At 39.5% G+C, this 11358-nt stretch overlaps 1 protein-coding gene across 1 annotated transcript in view; it reads right to left on the reverse strand.

The window, feature by feature from the left end:
- Positions 1-6717: 6717 nt before the first annotated feature.
- The window catches only part of MDFIC (MyoD family inhibitor domain containing), a 79071-nt gene continuing 74430 nt past the window's right edge, over positions 6718-11358 (reverse strand). The window contains exon 3 of the mRNA XM_026648743.1: positions 6718-7690. Within this exon, the coding sequence (XP_026504528.1) occupies positions 7443-7690 (248 nt within the window). The 3' untranslated portion in view covers positions 6718-7442. The remainder of the gene's footprint in view (positions 7691-11358) is intronic.

Raw genomic sequence — 11358 nt, forward strand, 5'->3', positions numbered from 1 at the left:
GGCCACATAGCCTAACATAAGTCCTTTGCCTGAAGCCCCTTTCCCCTCTGGTGCTGGGGGGGCTCTTCTTCTTGTGCTGCTTCTTAGGCACCAGTAAGGAGGAACGGTGCCGGGCAGAGCCCGGTGGCAGCAGCGCGCGCCACACTGATGCTGAGGTATTCAGCATAGGGTCCGAGTGGGAGGTAGGGTGACCAGACAGCAAGTGTGAAAAATCGGGACAGGAGGTGGGGGGTAATAGGAGCCTATATAAGGAAAAAGATCCAAAAATTGGGGCTGTCCCTATAAAATCAGGACATCTGGTCACCCTAGTGGGAGGTCTCCAACACAGGACGAAGCGCAGCCTCCATGCGGAGGGCCCTCAAGAGGATATCCTGCTCCTTTTGGGGTCTAGGGCAAATTTTTTTGCAGATTCAGCACTTGTCCTTTCTATGGGACTCCCTCAAGCACTTCAAACAGCTGTCGTGGGGGTCACTAATAGGCATCGGCCTATTGCATGACGAACGTGGTTTGAAGCTGGGGGAACAGGGCATGCCCCGCTCGGGGGCAAAGTCCCAGCAGGGACTCTAACTACCAAACTAACCTGACACTTAACTTAATGGCTAACTAAGTACCTACAAACTATATACAAAGAAGATAGACAATGGGCTGTAAAGAACTGCTAACGCGCTCGCAATGCAAGACGAGGCGCTCCGACCAACCATCACAGGCGGTAATAAGGAACTGAGAGGGCATAGGGCCAGCGGTGCCTACTATACCAGCGCATGGACGCAAGGGGATGCCACAGCTGACTCTATGGATACTGCTAAGGCAAAAATCTCTGACGATTGTGAACATGGGCGTGCACACACCTAGAATGGAATCGACATGCGCAAGCACTCGAAGAATAGTGATATTTGCTAGCATATATAGGCCATCTTAGGTCTAGACTTTTCAAACATTTAAGCATGTATGCAACACCATTGATATCAAGGGGCAGAGCCTCAACTGTATAAACTGTCATAGTTCCAGTGCTATAACAATTTACTCCAGCTGTTCCCAGAAGTCTATGCAGGATGATGACCTAAGTTTACTTAATAATAACTATCCTATCTTCTGCAATGTACCTACATTAGGTATGTAACTTAGGTATACTGTCTGTTTAGTGCACATAAAGTAGCTTTTTAGTTAGGTGCAACTCAAGGATGAAGTAGCTGAGGAAGGCCGCATCGCTGGTTGAAAAAAAATTGTAATAGTATTTGGCTGCTGACTACACACTTCAGAGGGTCATATAAAAAAGATGCCCAATTATCCTGGACTATTATCGTAATGAAATCAGTGAATGCATTCCAGAATAAAAATAAATAAGATGCTACATGTGTATTAAAGGTTATAGAAAAATATTGTGTACTATTTTGTATTTCAGTAAAGCGCTAATTAATTTTAGACTGTACTGTAATGCATAGGCACAAGGGGGCAAAATTAGTTTGCTTGCAGATAATTTAAAAACAAAGGTAATCCTCACACTAAAAAGTTAACCCATATACAGGCTCTGATCCTGTAATCAACTCCTACATCTGCCCTTACCTTGCAGAGTGGAGATGGTACTCCTCTCAAACTGTGGTGGAAATAGTTCACCATGGTAAAGGCTGATAAGGGAGGAAAGACCATTCTCTCAGCTAGTCAGTGCCAAAATCACTGTCAAAGATTTGGTGAATGCTCATGACAAAGTTCCTAGATGAATGGGTAGATCTCTGTACAGGTAGTCAACTTCATCTTCTAGAAAGCTGAGTGCTCGGTACAGGAGAACTTTTATGGCTACTTTAAGGAAACTTTTCAATTTCCTAATGTCTAGATTGGGCCAAAATCATCCTTCTACCTTTGGAATTGGAAAGTATTTGCAGCATACAAATACCAGAAGGCTTAGTTAGGAGAGGAGAAAGGTTAGTCTCTACCTAGTGAATCCTCATTTTTTTGTAGGGCCCCTCAGGTCACTATTTTCTTGAGCCAAGCTGAACTCAGCTGCTCTGAAGAGTATTCCAAATACCTGCATCACTGTTGGTTCAGAGATAGAATTCTCTGATTTGCATTCTCTCACTCCTAACGAGAACACATGATGACAATTTTGACAGGGTTTTCCAAATGTCTAAAAAAGTTCTAAGAACAGGCAGAGAGCTCTTTGCCATCTTTGGGACTGAGAGGAGCGAGAAATTTCAGATTAACAGAAGTTTTGCAGAAAGTTGTAAGGTATCTGATAAGAGCTTGTAATGGATTTGCCTCAGTGTAACCATCGTGTTCGTCTCCAAACACACACAGTCTCTCTCTCTCTATTGTTGTGAATATTATTTGGGCATCACATAATAAAATAGTTAGACCTACAATGAAAAAGCTTTTCCCTTTAGAAATGTATTCTTTTCTTAAAAGATGGCTATTCCCTTTGAGTTTAACTAACCGTTCTTACTATAAATTACTAGTGTTAAAATACGGTTATTATGCACACTAAAGTTCCTAAATGTGGATCAGGTGTCCTCTTGACTGAAGAAATTGTTCTCTAGAAATGTTATTGTTTATAGCCATCTACTATTATATATGAATAGCTGGAATAAACCTCAAACAGCTGCTATTTGTAAAGGTTTTTATTACTGTTTTTATATGAACAATTATTTTCTACTAGAAATTTAGCTATTGTCCCAAAAGCAAAATTTCATTCAGTGCAACTAAAATATTAGTAACATTTGATGGAGATTCTTTAGAATTATTTTTGATTTTCTAAGGCCTCATGTATACAGGAGGTTGTATCACTTTTAAAAAAAATGATTTAGTAAAACCATTGTAAAAGGCCACGTGGACACTCCTCTTTCAGGGTATGTCTACACTACCCGCAGGATCGGCGGGTAGTGATCGATCTATCAGGGATCAATGTATCGCGTCTCATCTAGACGCGATACATCGACCCCCGAACGCGCTCCCCATCGACTCCGGAACTCCACCAGGGCGAGAGGCGGAAGCGGAATCAGCGGGGGAGCGGCGGCCGTCGATCCTGCGCCACGAGGATGCGAAGTAAGTCAATCCAAGTCGATCTAAGATACGTCGACTTCAGCTACGCTATTCTCGTAGCTGAAGTTGCGTATCTTAGATCGATTTCCCCCCCGCCCCCCCAGTGTAGACCAGGCCTCAGTTTGAGAGGCTTATTTAGCTTTACCCTGTTCCCACTCAATTTGAGCCAAACTGAAATAACCTCAGTTTAAACCACAGTAGGTGCCACACAGCCTTTTGCACTGATTTAGTTAAATTGGTTTAAAAAAAAAATCACACCTTAAATTAAAGCAATGCTACTTTGTGTGGATGAATCCTAAATTTTTGCAGTCTCATGAGTCCATTAATCTTACTGCCACTTAAATAATATTGTGAACCAACTACTCCATGTTTAGTGTAGCTTTTTCGTAATTTGAAAGGGATATGTCAGTGAATATATTAAAAATACAATAATTCATCCTTAGTGTGATTCCAGTGTAGTCAATGGAGTTACACCAGGGATAAATTTGTCCCAGTAGTGTTTAACTTACATTTAAAATACATTTTGTGTATTCCATATTACGAAGTTCCAAGTTATTTCTTCAGAAATTTTAAAGTCTAAATCTGCTATGTTGTGCGAAACTGTACATAGAATATTGGTTCACTCACACTGTGGGTCACCCAAAGATTACAAGCTGTAGCAGGAACTCTCGCATAAAGCAATGTCTGTATGCAGAGACTTCCACATGATGTTAAAATGCAAAACAGTAACAAGACAGTAACATAATAACAAAGTAGTCCAAAGTTTTAAAATAAAGTTATTTTATTTCAAAATAGTGTTTTATAATTACACAGATCCAGTTAATATAAAATACAAATAGTAACTTACCAATTTGTAAAAAACAGGGCCAGTTTGCAGAACTATAAACTATAAAACTGAAACACTGTGAATGTCCACCAGAAATTTTACAAACTTGATGAGTACTGATTTTTTTATTTAAACTACATTTTCACATTGTCTACTTTTAGTTCTGCTTGTTTTTATTACACAAGGTGCTCATAAGATTGCCTACAGAGCGGACATAACAAAAGAGAATTTTAAGAATATAAATATAAAAAAGAAGTTCTTTAAACTACTCACTAATATTCTCTGCTGCAGAGATAAATATTACAAAAGTGCTAATATTTCTATGACAAAGAGTAGCAGAATAGATTTAAATGTTAATCAAATCACACAGTTAAAATTTTCAGAATTAAATCTGCAATAATCTGGCGATAGTTCCAAGTCATTGGCAGGCTTTATATGTCCTATAACCTGCCAGTATTTCCACTTCCTAATATTTAACAAATCAAGTGGGCACAAGAGAAATATTAAAATTAGGTATATATAAATATCCAGATTCTGATTATATATAAATTGGTTTTGGTTTAACAATATTGGAACTATACTCTTTAGAAAAAAGAATGAAATACGTGCATTTCCCACCTTTTTCTACTTTGAACCCAAAACGTTTCCATTTGTTAAGTATCCTACAAGCAGTAACATTTGTGTGTATAACAATCTAAGTGAACAAACAAACCTTAAACCATGAAAAAGTAGTTTGTATAGACCATAACTGTTTGCCCATCTATAGCAGCCTGTGGTATAGTAATTTATTTTCAAGAGCAATACTAAACAATTCTTAAAATTCAATATTTACTAAAAGCTTAATAATGCAGATGTTCAGTTTTCCAGAAACCTATAAACCAAAATGTGACTGCTCTGGCACAAGGAGAAGACATAGGAAGCCCTTTCCCCCTGACTCACAAGCGCATTCAAAACAAGGGACAGCCATAGCTTATTTGCCTCTGCTAAGCAACACAGGGGCTGGGACAGCTAGCACAGTCTTCAGTGGTACGTGGTCCCAGAGAACATTTCCCCAACACCACTGTGGTGACATCCACCAGCGTTGTGCTGGCGGAAGCACTATCTACACTTTCCCAAGGTGCAGCAAGTCCCACTGCTCACTGTGATGCCCCCAGTTTCCCCAGAGGCATTATATCTTATAAAGGCAAAATGCCTCCAGGCACTGCCACTCAGCCAGCATGCCTCTTCCCCCGTCCCAGTGTGGTTCAGACTCTAAGGACTTATAAATGAGCCCCATGGGCCTGAATCTGAGCTCTGTGATTTTATCAATTTAACTATGTAGTTTTTTTACTATAGTGTCCATTACCATAATATCTGAGCACTTCCTTAATGAAGTTACACCATTGGAAAATGCTGACAGTGGAGAAACACCTGGTTCACCTTAATGTGAGATCAGAATCTGGATCTATCTGTGTAGCAAAAACAGATGGGAACAGCTACTGTAGTAACTGTCAAAAATGGATAAAGATACCTGCTGAATAAATCTGCATTGAACTGGAATATACCACAATCCTGGAGAGGTCAAGGCAGAAGGAAACACCTCCCTAGTTCAACAGAATTGTGACGGATACAGCTATTTTAAGGTTATCATTTTCAGTGAGAACTCACAGTAGTAAGCACTACTAGTCAGTGTTTGTTCTTACCTAGGGCCTGGTTCTGCAATGTGTTGACAGTGAACTTCACATTTCCGTGCTCTTTCAGTTTGTCACATTTACATACATTGAATTCTTTACAGTGGAAAGAACTGTTTTAGGGTCAATTCACTTTAAGGAAATGTGATATTACCCATCAAGGACTGTTGTAGTGAGACCTAAATCAACTAGGACCAACAAACTACAAACAGGAAATATGGAGCAAAGTTAAACATGTGAGATCAAGGCGTACAGGTAGTTTACATAACAGAACAAATGAGGCAGAGGTATTGAGGGGAGAAACTAGCAGATGCTAAGGTAAATGGGCACCTTTATTTCCCAACATCTGGAAATTGTGTAATCACTAGCTAAATTGGGCCAGAGTCTGTTCTCAATTATACTGAGAAAATCTAGATTTACATGGTGTAATTAAGAGAAAAAATTGGCCCATTGAATCCTATGTGTTTTTAAAAGACATTACTATAGTTCCTTCAGTTTTAAAGAGACACAATCAGCTTAAAAGTAACTATTTGAAAATTCTTTACATACTGTTTATAAGTAACACTTAAAAGAACCAATGTTTGAGAATAAGATATTTCATAAGTTTACTTTCTGCACTTGATAGTACTTCCTGTCTAGTTGGTTTCACTATTTTCTCTGACTGTCCATTAACTCTATTTGTGTGGGTCTTTCCTACAGCAGAGGAAAGGGGTGGGAGGGGAAGGGGGAGAAAATTAAATTAGGAAATGTAGTTGTAAAGCCATAAAAACTGGTAGGTTTAGAATCTGAAGTTATTTTTGATGATATTCCTTTAAATAACTAGAGTGATTTTGACTATCTAGTCCAACTGAGAAATGGTATGTTTCATGTTTACCTAGTCTTTCAAAACCTTGTTCTAAAACTGATCACTTCAAGTAACATTAACACTGAAGGGAAATACAGGTCCCATCAGGGCCGGCTCCAGGCACTAGCTTCTCAAGCAGGTGCTTGGGGCGGCCGTTCCGGACAGGGGCGGCAGATCCAGGTATTCGGCGGCAATTCGGCGGACGGTCCCTCACTCCGCCTGGGAGTGAAGGACCTCCCGCCGAATTGCCGCCGCAGATCGCGATTGCGGCTTTTTTTTTTTTTTTTTTTTTTGGTTTTGGCTGCTTGGGGCGGCCAAAACCCTGGAGCCGGCCCTGGGTCCCATATAAAAAGTTTCTTCTGGTTTGGAAGACAGTGCGTGAAAACCTGGCCCTTTTTAAGTCAATGACAAAACTCTCATTGACTTAATATGCCTGGATTTCACCTATTACCAGTATTCACCATTATAAGCACAGGGAATCTCTCTCAAACCAATGGAATACTTCAAAAGAGAAGAAACATTTCAATGTGACCACTGCATCAAGATCAATTGTAGATTCCCACTGCATATTTTAAATTCACTTTAAAATATAACAGGCCCAGGTTACTTCAAACCATAAAAGGTGGAAATAAAGACATTTTGCTTTCAAGAACTCCTGCAAAAGTGTGTTAGGTATGGAAGGCTATTCAAGCATTTAAGCATTAAAGTAGGTGAGGGGGGAAATATTTAGGCTACTTTGCAGTCTTTTCTCTGGCCAAAAACTTTACTCAAATTGCTATTTTAACCAAGAAAGGCCTGTTGTATCAGGCCTTTAAGTTGATTGCAGTCAACTGTCCCATTTGCAAAGCCAAAAGAGGGTTGGAAAGTAACTAGAATTTCACATACTAAACCATAAAACATTTGTTAGAGTACAGGTTTTTTGTTTTCTCTAAAGATTCTTTAAACATAGCAAGTTAACAGTGCAAATACTAGGTTGCTGTGTGAGACTCTTACCTTATTTTTCTTCAAAAGTATTTTAAAAAGCTCTCCAGTTTTTAAACAGAATAATAAAAAAAGAGATACAAATATTTCATGTTGGGAAACAAATCCCACAGCATTCCATACAGATTTCCAAGCAGTCTGATGATTCGCAACAAGTGTCCATTATGCCACAATCCATGTCACATGGGCAGTTACAGTCATCCCCCATTTCATCCCCACAGCAACAACAGCAGGCCTCCGATGTACAGATGCCACAGGAAGCTTGTCCCAGAACAATATTACAGAGGGTGAGAAACTCACAAAACAAGCAAGCCAGGATACAGTGAACACAGCAATCTTCGTAAGTACCAGTTTTGTAGAGTGCCGCATATATAAAAAAAAAAAAAAAAGGAAAAAAAAAAGGACAAATCAGTATTACATTTTATGTGCAAATATGTCACATAATAATTACTGGCACTGCTTTACAATCGGCAAAGCTTCCTTTCCCCTGCAACATGAAGTTCAAATTTTGTGTCCTCCTCTTCAAGGTTACAGCACAGCCAGCTTAAATCTTGGATCTCATCTTGTATGTCCCCCTCCATTAGTCAATTATGCTAGCCTTGATGCCAGACTTCATGTCCTTTCTCTACTCTTGATTTCACATTACCCTCTGCATATCTCTATCATCTCCTCATTCAAATTTGTTTTCAAACTCACTTCTTCCATGACACCCATAAATTACCAGATTATGAAAGAAATATCAAGTTATCTAAAGTGACTGCTTCCTTTTGGTCTACCTTTGCATCTGTCTTCTAGAGTGTACACTCACCATATTTTATATCTGTGCCCTATATGGTACCAACCACAGAGCTGGCATATGAACATATTAGTTTCTTGTTGCAGGATCAGTTTGTGCGGCAAAGGTACAATACAATTTCTGTACTGTTTACTTTTATTGTTCATACTATACTGGGAACCTTTTTTACTTGTAATTTATAGTTGTGTGACTAAAGGACAGGAGAACTGGTGCTGAGGGGACGAATGGAATTAAGAACCATACCTCAACCCACATTTCAAGTCAAATCAAACCCAACAATTTTGAGAGTCACCTTCATGAGACATAATTCATAAGAGAAACAAAATCTCAAGAGACAGAGACAAAGACAAAAACAGAACACTGAGACTTTATGAATTGAGAGTTGGTCACAGCTGCCTATAATTTATGCATAAATTATGTGCTTGATTGTTTTGTTGATATTTATGGAAAAAAGTAGTTATAGCAAAGGAGATGCCACCACAGCATGAGGATTTTGCTTTCTCTGTGATATCAGGCTAATCTCAAAAACAGCCATATCAACATGCCATACATACACCTACATTTTCAACAATGAAGAAAAAAAATCTGTTCTGATCTCACATTTTAAATTATTCCTCTGCACAATTCTCTTATTAGTCTTAGATTTAATTATTTTTTAAAGCTAACTGGAAATTAGAACTAAACCTGAACTGAAATATCCTGCTGTCATAGGCACTGGTAAGTCACACATGGTAAATGAGAAAGTGCACTCGAGTAGTACCCCACACATTATGGAGAGATGGCACCCAAACAATGAATACATGTAATCACATCAAATAATTGTCATTGATATTTTGTTCTAATTCTATGATAAAGGATGGGGAAACACACAAAGATTGGAAGAATAGCAAAACATTGAGCAATGAGAAGAAAATTATAGTATTGAGGCATACATTTATCAGATTTTCATCAAAATTAACTCAAAGGAAACCCAGTTACATACAGTATGTTCTGAAATGCTCAGCAGAACCCCCTCCCCAGATATAGCGGCATATATCATGCACACAAGTTTAATTTTGTGTTTGGCAACAGATACTATTTGGGGAGGAGTATATTTAATTTGTGAGAGACAGGAATACTTAGAACACAAATGAAAATTTTAAAGTTGCAAGACTTTTTAAAGCAAAAGGTCACTATAGGGTAACATCTTTAAAGTTGTGGAATATTTGTTGTAAGAAATGAATGGTTCACTTGGACATAAAACAAATCTGATCAGAGTGGGTAATCAGTTTTGAAAATTAGACAGATTAAAATCTAAAATTAGATTAACAATATTTATAACTCAATGGATAAAATATAGTCCTAGTGTTTTTTCTATTGGTACAATTAGTTTGTCCTTTCAAAAACATTTGATGCCAAACTGTTTAGCTATTTATAAACAGTTATTGCAAGGTGATTTTCATGCTAACCTACAAAGGTAACCAGAGGCAATAGTGATGATAACATAGTGCTCAAGAATACAGTTACAATTTTAGATGCTTGCTTATAGGCCATGTCACATTTTGAAAGGCTTTGTGGAAAAACTTAACCAGACTATATCTGTGAAGTCCAAATGTGGTATAATAAATGAGCTTACTAACTTATTTATAGTAAGCAGCGTCCAAACTGATGTACTAAATTTGGAAGAAATCTTAAGTTAGTGTATGTACTAAAGATCTACACTGTAAGTAAAGGTGTGATTGTAAGCACATCGACGCTATCTTTAATTTAGCACAACTCAGCAACCTGAGTGCATACCCAGAGTTCCTGGTGGGCTTGTACTGGCACAGCTAACCCATGCCAAAGCGCATATTGCAATCACATCTTCATTTGCAGCATAGATATACCCTGAGTGATTGTGATCAAGCAAGACTTATGGGTCTTTACATACATTTAATAGCTGAGAAATTAAAATTATAAACGTGTATTTTTGAAATTAAAGGACAATTAGAAATTTTGGTAGGAAACAGCAAAGCTGCAGTTCTCATGTTTAAAAAATAAATGAATGAGATGATTTTTATTGAGCCAGTTGACACAGGAAAGTGTTGACAAGAGGCTTATCAGTTGCAGTAGGGAAGAACATTGTCATCTGCAGACATAAATATCTTAGGGTATGTCTACACTACGAAATTAGGTCGAATTTATAGAAGCCGGTTTTATAGATATCGGTTTTATACAGTCGATTGTGTGTGTCCCCACATAAAATGCTCTAAGTGCATAAAGCTGGCGGACCGCATCCACAGTACCGAGGCTAGCGTCGACTTCCGAAGCGTTGCACTGTGGGTAGCTATCCCATAGTTCCCGCAGTCTCCGCTGCCCATTGGAATTCTGGGTTGAGATCCCAATGCCTGATGATGCAAAAACAATGTCGCGGGGGGTTCTGGGTACATGTCGTCAGGCCCCTCCCCTGCCGTCAGAGCAACGGCAGACAATCGATTCGTGCCTTTTTACCTGGGTTACCTGTGCAGACAACATACCACGGCAAGCATGGAGCCCGCTCAGCTCACCGTCACCATATGTCATCTGGGTGCCGGCAGACGTGGTACTGCATTGCTACACAGCAGCAGCTCCTTGCCTTTTGGCAGTGGATGGTGTATTACGATTGGTATCCGTCGTCGTCGTACTCCTCAGTGAGTTCAATCAGAGGCACCCGGGAAAGTTCTTCAGCAGATTCCTCTAAGAAATACTGCACCAAACTTTCCACTCTGGGCATCTGATTCTTGACGACGATGGCTATCAGTCGTAGTACATCATTTTCTGCCAAGCACCCAGAAGATGCCGATGGCTATCAGTCATGCTGCACCGTCTGCTGCCAGCTTAAGATGTAAAAAATAGGTGGACCAGATTTGTTCTGATTTCATTTGCTTCCCCCTCCCTCCGTGAAATCAACGGCCTGCTAAACCCAGGCTTTTGAGTTCAATCTTTGGGGGGGCCATTCTGTGTGACAGTTGTTTGTGTTTCTCCCTGATGCACAGCCACCTTTGTTCATTTTAATTCCCTGTACCTGTACGCCATGTCGTCACTCGCCCCTCCCTCCCTCCGTCAGTTTTGCGCCTTTTTTCAGACCAGACGCCATAGCACTGGGATCATGGAGCCCGCTCAGATCACCGCGGCAATTATGAGCACTATGAACACCACGCGCATTGTCCTGGAGTATATGCAGAGCCAGGACATGCCAAAGCAAAACCAG

The sequence above is a fragment of the Terrapene carolina genome, unplaced genomic scaffold (assembly GCF_002925995.2).
Source record: "Terrapene carolina triunguis isolate 2854851 unplaced genomic scaffold, T_m_triunguis-2.0 Scaffold68, whole genome shotgun sequence".
Lineage (NCBI taxonomy): Eukaryota > Metazoa > Chordata > Testudines > Emydidae > Terrapene > Terrapene triunguis.